The 19,237-nt window shown below is 35.5% G+C and overlaps 1 protein-coding gene across 1 annotated transcript in view; it reads left to right on the top strand.

The window, feature by feature from the left end:
* FBN2 (fibrillin 2) overlaps positions 1-19,237 on the top strand; it is a 238,935-nt gene that overhangs the window by 12,334 nt on the left and 207,364 nt on the right. The window contains exon 5 of the mRNA XM_072728645.1: positions 3,203-3,298. Coding sequence (XP_072584746.1) covers positions 3,203-3,298 — 96 coding nt within the window. The remainder of the gene's footprint in view (positions 1-3,202; positions 3,299-19,237) is intronic.

A 19,237-nucleotide genomic window follows, 5' to 3' on the forward strand; every position in this document is an offset into this window, starting at 1 on the left:
AATGTCCTCACACTTTTCAGTCAGAGGAGAGGGAAAATCAATGGGTCAGAAAAGCAGCACATGTGAAAATTTGTTCACTGAATATCTCATGGGACGGAATTATCACTGAGCAACATTTACTCAGAGTTCACAGAACATATGGTACAAGCAGATCATATATCCCACAAAATTCAATCACAGCAAATAAGAAGGTGCAGGGTATGTCACCTAGCATACGTTAACTCAAGACCTGGTGTAAGGAAGACACTTGCTAAGTTGTGTGACACAGAGATAGCATTATAGTCCTGAGAGTAAGGAAGCAGGTGTAACAGTTCTCAGCTTGTGAATCCAGAAACGTCCTGGAAATACATTTGCTAAAATGAGGATTATAAAAACATTTAAACTACTTAGCTGCCTTCCCAGAAATGTGGAAAGCATTCCTTAGAAAGCACTCTTTCATTTTTTTTCAGCAGTGTTTACCAAGTCACTCCTGTGAGCCCGATGCTGTGCAAGGTGTTGGGAATGTATCAGTGAGCAAACAACATGACCTAAAGATTCCATTTTAGGTCGGTGCGAAAAGTGTTCTAGCCAGAGGGAAAAGCAGATTCACAGGACCTGTGGTGGGAACAGAGTTCACATATTTTGGAGATAATAAGAAAAACCATGTGGCTAAAGAGAGGAAAGGAGATAATGATGGGAGGTGAGTTCAGAGATGGTGGTGGACAGCCTTATCCACCAAGGAAAGAAATTTGGACTCTAAATATTATGGGGAGTCATTGAGGTAGTTTGAGCTGTGGAGTGATAGGATCTGATTAACTTAAAATAAAAATCACTCTGGCTGCTACTGGATTGGAGAAAGGGTGAGAGAAAACATGAAAGGTGAGTTAGCAGCTACTGTAGTGGTGCTGATGCATAGTGCTGGTGTAATTGAAGATTTGGGAAGTGCTTGCCTTGAGCTTGTATTTGGAGGGAGAATCTGTGAAAGGAAGTATGTGCTGATGAGCAGGTGTACTGGGGGGAGAAACAAACAGAGGTCCGTGATGGCAACTGGAGAATTGGGTGGAGCTCCAGAGTGAATGGTACTGTCATTTCCTGAAATGGCAATGACTGAACTGGAAGTGGGTTAGAGCTGAAAACATGGGAGGGTGAGAATTCTGTTCTGGACTTGGTAGTTTAAAAAGTCTATTTAGACCTCTAGTTGGAAAGATGTAAGAGCTCAGATCTTCAGAGAGAGCTGAGGAGGATACTAACTTGGGCTCACATAGACTGGGTTTTTATAAAGGTAACAGGTTAAATACAGGCCTGGATGAAGATCACTGGGAAGTTGCTGTGGATAGTGTATAGCATTGGTTTTTCCCCATTGCCTTTTGCTTTATCCCATACCAGGTGCGAGCATTTCTTTCTTCCTGGGTGGTCAGCCTTCTTTCCATGGTGGAAATTTAGGCATATTCATGTTTCTTTCCAACTCCATTTAAACTACAGATTTTCATTTCTGTTTTGTTACAAGAAAGACCACTTCATGAAATAACTCTCATCATAACTCTTTCTCAAGAAGGATAATTATTTCATTCATTCATTCATTTCTTTTATTTTTTAAATTCTGCTTTTTTATGCATTGTCCACTTCTTTTGCTGTTGTTCAGTGTAAACTTTGGGTGATATAGAGCAGGTCTCCTTTTCATGCAAATACTCTGTAGAATAAAAGAGAAGGAGAATTTAAGTTTGTAGAACAGTTTTCATGTGCAGCCACTGTACACTGTGTTTTATACACCATTTGATTTAATCCTCAAGCCCCTCTTAGGTAGGATCTATTAACTCGATTTTTCAGCAAGGGAGCTGAGAATGAGAAAGATGACTAGGTGATTAGGATGTGCTGAAAACAACAAAACTCCTTATCTGTTCACTGTGACTTTCTGCATTCCAAAATAGTGCAAAAAGGGCTGCAAGATTCTCACATATTGCAGGATTTTTGTTTAGTATCTGTGAGGGATCAAATTCTATAGTCGATGATAGAGATACAAAGGCAAGCAGACTCTCTCGTCCCTGTCGTGGAAGAGCTCACTCTCATGGAAGAACAAGGTGGGTGAATTGGTGGACAAGCTCTTAGTACCAGTATTTTCTCTGAGAAGACATGATTCTTAGATTCAGCTGCCATCACAAGAGTTTGTAGGAATAGTTATTTTTCAGGGAATCTGCAAAATGGTCTTTGCAGAGCGGTCTTCTTCTTTGTGGTCCTGGCTGCTGAGGGTGGTATAGTCGGGGAGGGGAGCCGCTCAGGGTCATTTCTGGTTCCCTGGCCCCCTGGAGCCCACCGAGCCTGAACTGAATCCTAGTCTCCCTGGTCACTAGTGGAAAGGAGTGGAGGAGTGCATGCCGTCTGTATTCATGTTAGTTTTTCCCTTTTCTTATTTACCCACCCCCGTCTTTTTGGGGGAGGCTTTTTTGTCTTCTTTGATTTTTCCTTCCTTTTGTTGCCATATCCTCTTTCTTTATCCATATCACATCCCCTTCCCCTTTTTTCCTGTTTCTCTACTACCTATTGTCTGCCCTCTTTTTTCCTGCATTTCCCCATATTTTAATTTCTTACCTGTGAAGATTGATTATGGGGTTAATAGAACTAAGACAGAGGATTGGATAGTTATATTCTGACAGTATAAACGTTTGAGGCAGTCAATCCTTGTGATTCTGTTTAAAAGAAAAAAAAAACTTTATGAGGTGTGTGCCTAACAATGTAACTTACGTGAATTGTGTAGACTTTTGTCCCATTATACATTACATATATTTATTTAAATGCCTGATGTATGCTGTAAAGTGTGTTTGAGATGTAAGATCCATTTTGGGCTGCATCTCCATGCTATGTTGTACAGATGATCCTTGAACTGCCAGCCCTCTGCACAGTTGAAAATCCATGAATAACTTTTGAATCCCCAGAAATCTAACTACTAATAGTTGTTTGGAAGTCATACTGATAACATAAACAATGGATTAACACACATTTTTTATGTTGTATGTATTATATACTATATTCCTTAAGTATGCTAGAGAAAAGAAAATGTGATTAAGGAAATCCTAGGAAAGAGAAAATATATTTACAGCACCGTACTGTATTTATAAAAAAAATCTGCTTATGAGTGGACCAGTACAGTTGAAACTTGTGTTGTTCAGTGATCAGCTGTATATGGAGATATTCTATATAATGAGCTTCTTGCCGTGTTTGTGTGCAGCTGTCTGCGAAAATGGATGTCAGAATGGTGGACGTTGTATTGGACCTAACCGCTGTGCTTGTGTTTATGGATTCACTGGTCCACAGTGCGAAAGAGGTAAGAAAAGATAAATGAGAACCTTCCTTTGGAGAAGTCTCTTTTGATCTAAAAATGTATAATTTTTTGTTATCCAAGGAACATTCTTCTAATGAAATAATATTTTTGTTTTTGATGGTGTCTATACCTTGAATGGTTAAATTATGAGACATAACTAATACCAGCTAAAGAGTGTCCATGTTCTCCAGTGGAATGATTTCAGTTCAGGAAGCCAGTGGAAGTTCTGTTGGGCAGGAGAAAAGGAGTGGAAGAATGGAATCCTTAGTAGGAATCCAGCATTGTCTACTTTATCCATGTAAATGGACATTCACGCCAATATGAAACCAATTTACCATGATATCACTTAAACTCATGATCTACTTACTGACTGCTAAAAATCTCCAGTGTTGATGTGCTAAATGTCCTGGAAGCAATTGGTTATCAATGACATATCAAAGATATTTAATCTTCTAAAATGCAACAAATAACTATTAAACACTGAACCATATGAGAAAAATAAGTTTAAACTAAATGAAGTATTACAAAATCACTCAAAATGGCATACCTCTTTATTTTCTCAAGGCTTGTCATAGCATCTAGACTTGTATAACACTTTCTTTGTTGCATTGCATTATTAGAGTGAAGTTATGCCATTGAAATATTAGATAAGTAGTGGTGATGGTTTATATATGTACAGAGACTCTAAAGAAACCTTATATTTAATAAGTTATACTCATTTTCCTGACAAAAATTTCATTTTGGTATTTGGGTTAAATCTTGAGAAGATGATGAAGAATTTGAATTCTATGGTGAAGTTTAAAAAGTAAAATATATGCAGGCTTTTAACATACACTGATATGTATATATACATCATGGTATTTATATTATTCCTAAGGTAACAGAGATTTCTTGGAACTGAAATACATTCCACACATGACAGAGTTTATGGTTTTACTTAGGGAAAATTTAAATGTTTTTACCAGATGCTTTTATTTTGGGAAGAAAAATTAATTATGAAATGTTAGCATAAAAAGGTAAGTTGTCAAGAATGGAATAACACAAATTTCCTATGTAATGTTAAGTTTATTTAAAAACTATAAAATGAAAAATAGTTAAATTTAAGATGTCAAACATAATTATAATTGGTGGAGATAATGCTCATATTTCTGCAAGTCATATACTCTTTGTAGTTCTTTCATCCTGGAGCACATTTCAAGGTCAATTCCTAATTGGTGAAGGAATTGAGCAGTTTCAAGTTAGAGGCTTCCAGGAATTACATAATCATTTTTCAACAGTTATCCATTCATTAGCTTTGTTAGTCCTTACTAAATTTATGGGAATCCAATAGAGACGTACGTATATCTTACATGTACAGTAGCATGTTTTCATAAGAAATTACAAAATTAATTAGTTAATAGGTTAGCCTGAAGAATATTTTAAAAACAGGGGCTTGTTTCTTAAAAATCTTTTTAATTATGCAACTGATGAATTATTGAACACTGCTCTGAAACTAATGATGTACTATATGTTGGCTAATTGAATTTAAATTAAACATTTTTAAAAAATCTTTTTAAATTACTACCTTTCAGATGAAAATTCTAAAGCTTTATTTCTTGTAAAAAAGAAAGAGTTGGTAATTTTCACTCTTGTATTGCAAATATAAACTTACATACTTTTAGAAAATATATTTGGTGCAATCCTTTAGTGTGTAATAGTTAATTCTGCTAAAAGTAGAGTTCCTCATTTTTCTTAAGAAACATTGTCTACACAGATACAAAAGGAATAATTCACTTATGTTGAGCTTAGTGAAGAGGCTCACATGCCCTGTTAAAATTTAAGGTTCATATTATGTTTTTCAGTTATAGAGTTTCCAAATATATGTTCTTTGTTCCCTTAAAAAAACAAAACAGACTTTGTAAAATGAGAGGGATATTTTTCCTCCTTAATGTAGGACACATACAATTTTCCTTTAAATCGGCCTCTGGGTATCAGTTGTATGATAAAACATGGCAGCTTTTCCAGCTATCTAAGCTTTTGGCAGACTAGTTTCTGGACTGGAGACAGAGACTGAGTGGTAACTGAGTGGCTGGCATGATTATGGTGTTTAACTTGAGTCTTGCTGCTTGGTAAGCTGAACCTCTTTGGCGTTCTCTTCTCACTCATGCTGATATATACATACAATGACCATTAATACTTAGCTTTAAATAAAGAGTACTTATGGCCACTGCTGATTGTAGGAGGCCGACAACCAAGCTGTGTCCAAGGCACATGTGAAGACTCCGTTCTTTGGCTCCTCTCTCCAAATAGACGGCATTTGAAAAAAAGATAAATATTGCATTTAATGTGTCCCCGAGAATACATGGATATGGAATTAACATCATATATCAAGACCTGCCACTTTTTTATCCTAACACTTAAAGAGTATCTTATTATTTATCAGTAGAAACTTGGAGGGGGCGGGGCAGGGAGGCAAGAAATGAATTTACTTAAGGGGTTTCTGGACAAAATAATGGTCATTACTTGATCACAAATGCAGCTAGCTCAAAGTCCCTGTTTCAGCTTCTTTGACTTAAATGGTTGTTGAAATCTTGAATTTTCCTAAGGCTTATATAAGGACCATTTGTTAGAAATGTAGCCTAGACTTTTAAAAATTACCCATAAATTATTACTTCACACTGTTTTTTATCATGTAAATGTGACTTTAAAAATGCATACATTTGCTGAAATTGCAAGTATCCCTGTTTTGATTGACATTTCCATTATAACGTACGTTTTTCAGTAAAGGGTACCTTAAAAAAGCTGGATCGGAGATTAATTTTTAAATCTATTGACATTTTTAAGAAAAATACCATTTGTGAATCTGAAGCTACTTTAAAAAAGGTTAGATCAAGCGTTCAAGTCTGAAATGTAAACTTTCAAGCCTTTGTGTAAAATGAAACATGGATAGATTTCTTGTCAGGATAAGTTTCATAAAATCATTTAGTTGTAGAACCTAGTGCATAATCTCAATATCTGAAAGCCTGAGGAGTTACTCAGCCTTTGCTTGAATATCTCCAGGCACAGAGTTCTCACTCACTCACCTCTTTGTGAAGCAGGGCTTCATTGTCAGAATCCTCTTTGTTTTCAAATGCTCTATTATTATGGTACTGCCTAAGCTAGGCATTTAGCAAATGGTTAGCCCATCCCTCATTGTCCATTCATTAGACATGACTTCTCTAAAAGGAGGAACCCACAATCTTAACACTCAGGTTTGCCTATTGGCGACTTGAAGTCAAATTATAAGTTCTTGAGTTATTCTCTATAATTTTGCTCATCCACTCACATCTCGGGAAGTAAAGTAACTGTAAACAGCTAATCAGCCTACTTGGACCATATCTAGATTGTCCAAGAACAGGAGTGGAAGCAGGCAAATTAGGGTTTTCCTGAATTCTGGTAATTAGGTAGACCAGACTTAAGTTTGTTCAGAAATAACTGATGCATGTATTAATTAACATTAATTCCATGGTCTTGGAATTTATTATAAAGTACGCTTGGTGGGTTTGCTCAGCCTATGAAGTAACAGCAAATTAGTGTGATGAGGAATACAGGGGAACCTGGTGAGAGAATAAGCTGGCATATTATGCAGAATTTTATACACAGTGGATTTGATGCTTCCAAGAAATGCATAAGCAGTACGTTTCAGAAAAAAAAATCCTTCCATTGTAATATTCTCATCTAAAAGAAACATGTTTATTATAAAATAATTTAGAAAATAAGATAAACAAAAATATGCAGGTATTAATAATTCCTCCAGTCAGAAGTAATTATTTTACAACATTTGGAGGGGATAGGCTTTGAATCTTTTTGTCTACTACATATTTAATGCTGATGAAGAATGGGTCTTTCCATTCTTACTGGAATCCACTCTTTTTTTTTTTTTTTAAAGATTTATTTATTCATGAGAGACACAGAGAGAGAGAGAGAGGCAGAGACATAGGCAGAGGGAGAAGCAGGCTCCATGCAGGGAGCCTGAAGCTGGACTCGATCCCGGGACTCCAGGATCACACCCTGGGCCAAAGGCAGATGCTCAATCACTGAGCCACCCAGGCGCCCTGGAATCCACTCTTCTTAACATGAAATCTGCGTGTCTCCTGCTCCTCATTTGTGTTATTAAATACATTGTTACAGATTGAAATAGTTGTGATGCATATTGTAACAATGAGGGCTAGGCAGCTAAATTCTCTCCAATCATTCCATGTTTGTAAAATTATTTTCTTGATGTCACAAATGAAAGAACTTTGCCCAGGTGAAAGTTAACGGTAGCACTGGAGAGTATAAGGATAAGGAGGGTATCAAACGAACTAATTTTAAGACCTTAAACTCAATTACTGTGGTGTAGCTGCCTGCCTGCCATAATTATATTTCTTTGTTAGTCAACATTTAGGGTCATTTCTGGATTTTCTTTTTGTTTGTTTGTTTGTTTGTTAGTTTTTTTTTTTTTTGGCTTATTTGTATTTTAGCAATGCTGTGATAAGTCTATGTAGATAAATCTGTATCTGCAATTTTATTCTTAGGATATAGCATAGAAATGCAACTGCTGAATTGTCTAATATGTGAGAATTTAAAGCCTTTGATATGTTGTTTATTTTTCTCTAAAAAAGGCTTTTTATGATTTATTCCTTTGGTATTATGTATAGAAAGTCTTTATTTATTCCCAAATCTTATAAATATCTGTAGTTTCCCCTGCCTAGTGCTATGGAGATTTTATTTCTTTTTGCTTTTTAAAGGACAAGTTAGGAGGGTAACTTTTATTTTTAAATGAAGTAAATTTATTTATGAATATTTATCATGTATCCTTTAGGTGGGTATTGTTAGGCTAAATAGTTGGAATTCAAGCTACAAAGCCCAATGATACAAACTCTCTGTTAATGAGAAGTGAACTAAAGAACAGTAGTGGTCATCTACTTAAATATTAAAAAGTAATACAATCTGTAAATACTGAAATAGGAATATGAACAACTTTATGAGAGAGCTCAGGAATGTTTCCTAGTTAAGGGAGATTTAGAAATGTCTTCTTGCAGTTAATCTGAATGAACAAAATGAAAAAATATAACTCATTATAATGAAAAAAGCAGTTTTGAACTAATTCCTGTATTGATATTACAAGATATATTGTGATTAACTTTTATGCTAAATAACATTATTTAAACTCCATACTTAAGTACCAGTTACCACAATCACTGAGCTGAACTTGTTTTATGGAAATAAAATGTCTGCCTTTCTCTTGCACTCTGAAGATCTAGTGAGAAAGAAATTAAAAGGAACAGAGAGAGAACATTACCAACCACAGATGTCAAACTCACGTGTGCCCACACGCATGCATGCACACAGACACACATTTCTGCACTCGTGAGACTATTAGAATTTTATAACCTCGCACTCTCTAAGCTAAACTTAGCCTTAAATGGGCATCAGAGAAATACCAAAAGATCTGTGAGAACTTTACTTTTTGGCACTAGCTCAGATGACATCCTTATCTTGAATGCCATTAAGAACATGAGGGAAGGAAAATGAGAGCAAAAAAGCAAACAGTGGGAAAAAGAAGGGAAGAGAGGGAAGAAAGGAAGGAAGGATGAAAGAAAAGTGTAATGCTTGAGACTAGGAGGGGAGACCCTTGATTCTAGAAAGGAAAGATCCACATTTGAGAGACAGCCATTGATTGATCTGATCTGGGTGAAGCCAGGGCCCCCAATTCTCAGTCTTTGCTTTAAACCTCTGCTGTTTAGATGTGTGCAATAAGATCAAGTGTGGGGGATCCCTGGGTGGCTCAGTGGTTTGGCGCCTGCCTTTGGCCCAGGGCGCGATCCTGGAGTCCCGGGATCGAGTCCCGCATCGGGCTCCCTGCATGGAGCCAGCTTCTCCCTCCTCCTGTGTCTCTGCCTCTCTGTCTCTCTCTCTGTCTATCATAAATGAATAAATAAATCTTTTAAAAAAATAAGACCAAGTGTGCGAGGATCCTGTTAGACTTTGGTGCTTTACCTTTGAAGCCCCTTTGAATTAAAGCAGTGAGTGTTTTCATTTATTCCAGCTCTAAGTGCCCTTAAGTACATTTCTTTGGTATTGGTTTATCTACCTGCAGGCAGGGAAAACTGCAATAGAAAATATAAAATATTAACACATTTTATATATGTGTAATTTCCGTAAGTATTTTTCTCTTTTCCTATCTCAACATCAGATTGCAAGGCATTAGAGATTAACTTGTGTGGAATTTGGGCAGAACTATCTCACACACACACACACACACACACACAAATTAAATATAAAGAAATGTTATGTAGGATTCAGTCAAAAGTAGTAATAAAATGGGGATGTGTACTCTGTACATTTGACCCTTGAACAATATAGATTTGCAGTCTGCAGCTCTACTTATATGTGAACTTTTTAAATAAATATACTGCAGCACTATAAATTTATTTTCTCTTTCCTATGATTTTCTTAATATTTTGTTTTCTCTTAATTTCATTATAAAAATGTAGTATGTAATACACATACAAAATACATATTGATCAACTGTTCTTGTTAGTGATAAGGTTTCTAGTCAAACAGTAGGCTACTAATGCTTAAGTTTGGGGAGTCAGAAGTTATATATGGATTTTCACCTGTGCAGGGATCAGTGCCCCTGACTTCTTTGTTGTTTAAGGATCAGTCATATTTCAAAAAATCTCAGACATTAAAAATTCCTAAATAGCACCTGCATCCAAGGGTTTCAAATAAAGGACTGTGTACACACAACTGCTTTGTGGAATTGTTGAAAAGTTTAAAAATGTGTTCAGCTCCTGACACATAAGAGGCAGAGTGCCTGGCTCATAGTAAGCATCCACTGAGTAATATTCATTGTGTTTTGAGTACACAGGATGTAGTGAGAATTAGAACCGAAATTTATTATGTTTTAAGTATACAGGGTATAGGCAGAATCAGAATTCAATGTTAAGGCCTGTGTGACCTTGGAAATGTGATTACCTTATTCTGATACTTGCATAAAAATGTGTCTTTCATATCACCCTTACTTTTGTGACTTAAATGATACAGTAGAATACCTGGTACCCAATAAATGATAATCACTGATGCTAATCTCTTTTAACTGGACTCCCCATTTATCAAAAATAAAGTAGGTATGGTGGCTGGCTGTTCAAAATGGAATAATCAAAAATGGAATCTCAAATAGGGAATAGAAGGATTTTGTTAGTTACTTAAGTCATACAAATAAAGTTTTATGCATGTCCTTATTGAGAATATATACCATATTTTAAGGGAGGCTCACCTTCATGGTATGAGAATTAAATGAGAGATACAGTGTCAAGCCATGGTCTGGTACAGAGTATATATCTATCTATATATCTATCTATATATCTATATATCTATCTTCAGATAGTTCAGAGAATAATTCCTCTGTGAAGCTTTCCCTGACCACCACCCACCCTCTGCTCAGTTTACTTCTCACGCAAAAATTAGGCATGTTCTCCTTTTATCTATTTGTCATGTACTCTATCTTCTACAATAGTTCTCTTCATCACTGTGTTGTGACTAGTCGCTTACCTGGAGGTGAGCTTGTTAGGAATAGAGATTTTTATCTTAAGTTGCCTTTGTGTTTCCTCTCCTCCACACAATGCAGTATATGCAAGGGACACCAGTTACATGACTGGATAAGCATTGGGGTTCCCAGTAGAAGAGTTAGGATGAAAAAAAGTATAGACATGGTAGAGGCTCTTGGCTCTGGAATGTTCATGGAGACTTGTTTATCATGGATGCGGTAGGATACAGTTAATGAAACAGAAGAGCAGAAGATGAGGCTGGGAAAATAGTCTTGGACCTTAATATATGGAGTCTGGAATGCCAGAGTTGAGAGGCTGCCCTCTATTTGGCAGGCACTGGGGAGAGGGATTATGAAGGACTTCTGTACTTAAAAGGAGTTCTCCAGAGAGGTTACTCTGGGGTGGCAAATAAAAGGGAATGGAGGGTGGAGAAACCAAGACAGAGAGACCATTCTGATTCTGAACTCATTGCTTATCAGCTTGATCACAGCAATGAATATATTATGATGGTATATTTTTATTGAGATTGTAGTTTATATATGTGAAATTAGATTGCTAGTATTAATTTGGAAAGGAAGATTATGTAATATTGGAGAGAAATGACAATTATTAAACATTTACTAAGATAAGTGCTTGAGAGGAATTAATACTTGTAACAAACCAAAGATACCATTTTTAAACATCAAATTAACAGGTTAAGAAAAACCCTGAGGCATAAAGAGGTAAAGTATTTTGCTCAAATTCAGCCAAATAATAAAGGGAGAAAGTAGAGTTTCAACACAAGTGGTATAACCTCAGAACTCAGGCATTTAACCACTTTATTTAAGTGAAACACAACAGTGCAGAAGTAATATATTCCCACTCTGTAGAACTGTATTGTGTCTGTTGTTCCGTATGAGAATGATAACAAGGCACATGATTCCAATTGAATGAAAGAGATAGCTTGCTATTTTTGTATTTTGTTATATGACCCAGGGAAGTCTTTTTGGTATATAAATCTCAAATTATACCTCTGAATTCATATGCCCAGAGATTGTGTATATAATCTTTTGAAATATTTATTCAAAACTCATAATGATTTAAAGAAAATCGAGACTTCTACTTCCAGCCAAGATGGACTAGCAGGAACCAGATTAACCCCCCTGCCTGAAAAGAACTGAAAAACAGAATAAAATATATCAAACAATGGTTTTCAAGATACTGAACATCAGGTAGCTACAGTGATCGCTGAAAGAAGGACTTTGCTAGATTTCCACAGCTTTCTGTTTAAGAGAGTTTTTCTGTACAGACTCCTTAAATTGAGGAGATGAAGTTTAGCTTTCTGGGGAGACCAAGATGGCTAGAGTTCTCAGAGCTAGAGTTTTCCTGAAGAGGTGAGAACTGTATATATTCAGAGGATTTCTGTCAAATTTTCAGTAGGATACTGATCAGCACATGTGTGTGAGGAATATATATAAGAAAAGAAAAAGAATCACCCAAAAGAACTGGAATGATACTTGGAGCACACACAAGCCCATAAATACTGCCTTTCCCTCAAACCAGGTTGGAGAACCACATTATCTATGGGACAATGGTTAGAGTACCCAAAAAGGTCCTCTTCTAGTAGTGCAGGACAATTAGCTACAGACTAAATGCTGCCCTAGTCCTGGTGAATAAATCATAAAAGCAACATCCAGAAGGATCAAACATCCAAGAACAAAGTTCAACAATATTTCTAAGAATACAAATCTACTAAGCACTGAGTAAAGTAAAATTCACAATATATGGCATCTAAACAAATATTATCATTCACACATTTTCTACAAATAAGCCGAAGAATACTCTTCATGATAAGAAGAAATATCAATTTCCCAAAATCCATCAAGAACCTACATGCATGCTAGAATTAGCAGAGTAGGAAATTAAAACCATTATTATAAGGAGATTCCATATGTCCATAAAGATAGAGGAAAGACTCAAAATGTTAGAGGTGTGAAGTCCAAATTGAATTTCTAGAGATGAAAACTACAGTATCAGAAGTGAAATATATTCTGGATGGGATTAATGGCAGGTCAGACATTGTAGATGTAAAAATTCATGAACCTGAAGATGCAGCAGTAGAAATTATTCAAAATGAAAGAGAAAGAAGTTTAAAAAATACAGGAGCATATCTTCAAGCTTTGTTAACAATTTCCAGTGAACTATATACATGTAATTGGAGTTATCACAGGAGTGGATGATAGAAAAAACTTATTTGAAGAAATAATGGGCAGAAATTTTCCAAGTTTGATGAATTCTGTAAAATGACAGAACTAAGAAGGTTATGAATCCCAAGTAGGAAGATACAATTTTAGTATATGTGCTGCCGAAGCAAGCACCCAAGTAGAAAGATACAATGAGAAAACTGTCTCAAGGGACAACATTATCAAATTGCTTCTAACTACACAAACAGAAAATCTTAAAAGCAGTTGGAGAAAAGCACTCTCTTTTGTACAAAGTTAAAAAAGATAAGGGCCACAAAAAATTTGTCAGAAACAGTGCAAGTGAAGAGCCTGGGTGCAGCATAATTAAAATACTGAAATAAAAATCCTTCTAGAATTCTGTATCTAGGAAAATGTCTTTGAAAAACAAAGGCAAAATAAAGCCTATTTTGAACATATAAAAGATGAAAGAGTTTGTCACCAGCAGACTTGCACTTCAAGAAATCTTAAAGGCCAAAAAAGATGTCCTTCAGGCAGAAGAAAAATATTACAAGTAAATATGAATCCCTACAAAGGAATGAAGAGCATCAAAAAGGTATCTGGGTAAATATATAAAACTTTTTCTTAGTATTTAAGTCTCTGTGAGAAGCAATTGGGTGTTTAAAGAAAAATAATTAAAATTTTTTGTGGAGTTTCAGCAGATAGTGGTGGTGAAATGAAACAGTAACACAAAGGCTGGGAGGTTTTTATACTGCCAAGTGGCATAATGTTACTTGAAGACAGGCTTTGATAAAGTAAAGATGTTACTCTAAGCCCCAAAACAACCACTGCAAAAATAAAGAATTGTAACCAAAACAACCACTGAAAAATAATTGTAACTAATACGTCAAGAAAAGATGATAAAATGGAATAAAAATATTCAAAGCAGCAAAATAAAGCAAATAAATGGACAATTAGAAGACAATTAGAAAATGGTAGAGTTAAACCTAACCATATCAGTAATGGTTTAAATGTGAATGGTCTCAGCATCCAATTAGAAGGCAGAGATTGTTAGGTTAAAAACCCATATCCAATTATATGTTTTCTATAAGAAATCCACTTTAAATAGTTGAAACTAATAGATGAAAAGCAAAAGCATGGAAAAAGAGACTCCTAACTCTGGGAAATGAACAAGGGGTAGTGGAAGGGGAGGTGGGCGGGGGGATGGGGTGACTGGGTGACGGACACTGAGAGAAGCACTTGATGGGATGAGCACTGGGTGTTATACTATATGTTGACAGATCGAACTCCAATAAAAAATATACCCAAAAAAAGCATGGGAAAAGAAATAATCTGGCTGATCCTAATCAAAAGAAAGCAAGAGTGGCTTAATATCAGACAAACTAGATTTCAGAGCAAAGGGTAACATCAGGCATGAAGAAGGTGATTTTATAATGAAAAAGAAGTCATTTAAAGGGATATCACAATTCTAAATGTTCACACACTTCATAACATGGCTTCAAAATACACAAAGTAAAAACTGATAGAACTACAAGGAGGAGGGGTGCCTGGGTGGCTCAGTGATTGAGCATCTGCCTTCAGCTCAGGGTGTGATCCCGGATTCCAGGCTCCCTGTGAGGAGCCTGCTTCTCCCTCTGCCTATGTCTCTGTCTTTTCTCTGTGTCTCTCATGAATAAATAAAATCTTAAAAAAAAAACCTGCAAGGAGGAATAGACAAATCCACGGTTATGGCTGGAAACCTCTGCACCTCTCAATAATTGAAATAAGTAGTAAAGATACAGAAGACTTGAATATAACTATCAGTGCACATGATGAGTTTGAGGTTTATGGAATACTTTGTTATGTAGTAGCAGAGGATGTATCTTTTCAAGTGGACTTGGAACATGTAGCAAGAATGATCATTTTCTCAGTTCTAAACCAAGTTTCAGTAAATGATAAAATCGTGTTCTTACTCTCAATGGAATTAAATCAGAATTCAATAACAGATCCCTGTGGAATATATTCTGTAATTGTGTAATTCATTTCTAATACCCGTGGGTCAAAGTAGCAATCAAAGAGAAATTAGAAAGCATTTTGACCTGAATTAAAGTGGAAACACAATATATTCAAAGTTTTTGTGATGCCACAGAGGAGTACTGAGAGTGAAGTTTCTGGTGCTGAGGTCCACCTTAAAAGAAGAAAACTCTCTACTAAGTGAACTTAGCTTCTTCATTAAAAATCTAGAGAGAGAGAGAAAAAAAAAAAAGCTGGAGATAGAAGAGCAAATTAAATCAAAAGTAAGCAGAAGAAAAGAAAGAATAAAATCAAAGTGAAAATAAATGAAGTAGCAAACAGAAAAAGTGAGAAAATCATTGAAATTGACAGCTAGTTCATTGTAAAGATTGATAAGCCTGTGCCTACAATGATCAGGGAAAAGCAAAGACACAGATTATCAGTATCAGGAATATAAAAGATGATATCACTACAGGTTTCACTGATCTTAAGTGGGTAATGAGACAACATCATGAAAAATTTTAAGCCAATAAAAATAAAGTGGACAATTTCTTGAAAGACACAAATCAGTAAAGCTCATTCAAGGAGAAATAAACAACATGAATATCCCTATATTGATTAAAGAAATTAAATCTGTAAAAGCCTTCTCATAAAGAAAAATTGTGACCCTGATGGCTTCAGTGGTGAATTCTATCAAACATTTAAGAAGGGAATAATACCAATTGTATGCATACTTTTCTAGAAAACTGACCAAGATTTAAAGCTTGCCAGCTCATTCTGTAAGGTTGAATTATCTTGATACTCAAACTGAAAAGTTACATTTCAAGAAAAAACAAATAACATAAAAATACCTCTTATGATATAAAATTTATCAAAATTTTAGCAAAGTGTATAAGCAATATTTTGAAAAGATAATATAAGCAATTGGCATTTATCCCAGGATATTAAAAGTCAGTGTAACTCATTAACAATTTTTAAAAATCCTATAATCATATACATAGCTGCAGAAAAAAACATTTAACAAAATCTATTCCCCCGAACTGTTAACAACTAGTAAATAAACAAGAACTTCCTTGATGTGAGAAAAGGGAATTTCCAAAATGCCTATAGCTAACATCACACTGAATGATGAAAAGCCAGAGTCTCTTACCCTAATATCAGGAACAAAGTAGAAGGAGGCATTCTTAAAACTTCCTTTGAACATTGCAAGGGCAATAAGACAGTAACAATAAAAGTCACAGAGATTGGAAGGGAAGAAGTAAAACTTGTCGATGATATCACTGTCTCTGTACAAAATAAATTTAGCAAGATTGCAGGACACAGATCAATCAATATATGTAAGTTATATTTACTTACCAGCAATCAACTGAAAATCTAATTTAAAAATGATACCACATAAAGTATCATAAACATTATGAAATACTCAGGGATAATTTTGAGAAAAAATGTACAAGGCATGTATACTGAAAACTATAACATATTGCTAAGAAAAATTAATGAAGATATCAATAAATAGAAAGATGGATTGGAAGATTCAATATTATGGGACTCCTCTTCTCCCCCAAATTTGCTAGGTTGAACACAATTCTGATAAAGTTTGCAACAGAATTTTGGAGAAATTGAGAGACTGATTATAAATTTTTTTTAAAATTTTTTATTTATTTATGATAGTCACAGAGAGAGAGAGAGAGGCAGAGACACAGGCGGAGGGAGAAGCAGGCTCCATGCACCGGGAGCCTGATGTGGGATTCGATCCCAGGTCTCCAGGATCGTGCCCTGGGCCAAAGGCAGGCGCCAAACCGCTGCGCCACCCAGGGATCCCTTTAAAAAAATTTTTTTTAATTTTTTATTTATTTATGATAGTCACAGAGAGAGAGAGAGAGGCAGAGACACAGGCGGAGGGAGAAGCAGAGAGACTGATTATAATATTTATGTGAAAATGCAAAGAACTAGAAAAGCCAAAGCACGTTCTAAAAAGAACAGGATTGGAAGACTTAAACTGCATGATTTCAAATGTATTATCAAGCTCTAGTAATCAAGAGTTTGACATAAAGATAGACAAATAGAGAATCCCAAAATATACCCATAAGCACATAGATCAACAAAGTTGCAAAGTCAATTCAATACAGTCTTTTTAACAAGTGGTGCTGGAACAATTGGATGTCCATATGCTGTAAAAAATATAACTTTGATTTAACTTTTTTTTTGTTTGTTACTCCCAGTCATACTAACCACATACTCTTCAGGAGTTAAAAACTAAATTTATTTTGAACAAAGTGTCATAGCACATAGAATTATTTTTTGCTTGCCTGTTTTTGTTCATTGGGAGATTTTGTCCTTAAAAAGTTAGTGGGAAAATTTTTAAACATTATTATCTTACACTGACATATTGTACCAATCTCCTTTGAATATTGTTACTATTTTTCTTTAAAACATTGAAACCTGAGGATCCCTGGGTGGCTCAGTGGTTTAGCACCTGCCTTCAGCCCAGGGTGTAATTCTGGAGTCCCGGGATTGAGTCCTGCATCAGGCTCCCTGCATGGAGCCTGCTTCTCCCTCTGCCTGTGTGTCTGCCTCTGTGTGTGTGTGTGTCTCTCATGAATAAATAAATAAAATCTTAAAAACAAAATAAAACATTGAAACCTGATTAATATACTCAGGCCATCATTTTCCAGTTTATTAACATTTTGCAGTTTCTGTTATCTCTCCACTATGAGGGGAGTGTGTACTGTATCTTCATTATTACTTTTTATTTATTTTTAAAATTTTTTTGCCACATCTATTGGTTGATTGGATTTTGTCATCAGGGTTTTTTCTAGGAAGTATTCCTAACTGGTATCTCACGGTGTAGATTGTTGACATGTTGCCTTATACTTGAACTCAAACATAAATATATATACATTGGGGGTTTATACTTTTTCTCATATTTTTATAGATATCCAGTTATTTTCTACCACTAAATGTGCTATGAAGAAGTCTGAATCTAACCTGATATTTTTTTCCTTTTTGCTAAGTTACCCGATGTTTTTTCCCAGATACCTGAACAATTTTTACTGCATAATTATGGATATCATTTATTCTGTGCAAATGTTAGTGAAAGTGGTGCGATCATTCGATCTGGAATCATAGTGTTTTTCATTAATTTTAAGGAAATTTTCTTCTGTTATATCTTTGGACAGTTCTACTTCAGCAGGTTCACTAGTTTGTGTATTAATTTTTTTCCATTAAACTTGTGAGCTGTTATTTGCTCTTTAATTGCTCTGATCTTAGTAATTCTTTGTTAGCTTTATCTCTTCTGTTTGGTTCTTCCTAATTAATTTAATTGTGGTGGTTTTATAATTGAGTAAGATACTTTTATTTTGTCTTCAGTATTTTCTTTAGCTGAAAAGTTTTCCCTTTTATTTGATACTTTCTCTTCCACCTACTAGCCTTAAAAAAAAAAAAAAACTTATATGGTTCTTAGCAGATTGTTCCATATAACTCAAAGAATTCATGCAATTATCTTCTGTTTCCTTGACTATACTTTTTTCTTATAAAGTTGTGTTCTTGTTTTTCTGATCTTCTTTGTGCCTTATGAAAATACTTAATCATAGTATGTTACATACTCCCCGTCCCATTTCTTTTGGGCAGCTCTATCTAAAACTTCTATTTGCACTAACGTGGCGGAGGTGAATTTTCATTTTCTCTTTTCCAAAATGGCCTGACTTGTCTTTCTGTCCTGTTGGAGAGCTATGGATTTCAAGTGCTTCATGTTCTGAGCCCAAAAAAGGAAATGAAGACTTCAACTGTTATTTGAACAGCTTTGATGAAAGGATCTGAGCTCTGCATGTTCTCAGGTCCTTCATTGATGGATTGTTCAGGATCATTCCATCTGGTCCTGGAAATACTCTCTTTTGAGACTCCTGAAATTGAGATGATTCCTCCCATTTAAGCTGAAGTCCACCTGTGCCTGCACCTTTGCTTTTAGAGAATCATGCTTGGCATTGGATTTCCCCATTTGTCCAGTCATTGTCCAGCAACAGTCCCTCCTGCCCATGATGAACATGAAATGCTTTAGCTTAGCCTCTTGCTGTCCAAGAATCTTTTTTTCCCCTTATGATCCTTGTGTGTCCTCTTCTCCTGTTGAATGCTGGGGATAATTGACTCTGTGTGGTCATGATCATCCTGTCTTCACTGTCTAGTCTTTTCCCATCTGGTAAAGATCACCACCACTGGTC

The sequence above is a fragment of the Vulpes vulpes genome, chromosome 12, assembly GCF_048418805.1.
Source record: "Vulpes vulpes isolate BD-2025 chromosome 12, VulVul3, whole genome shotgun sequence".
Classification (NCBI taxonomy): Eukaryota; Metazoa; Chordata; class Mammalia; order Carnivora; family Canidae; genus Vulpes; species Vulpes vulpes.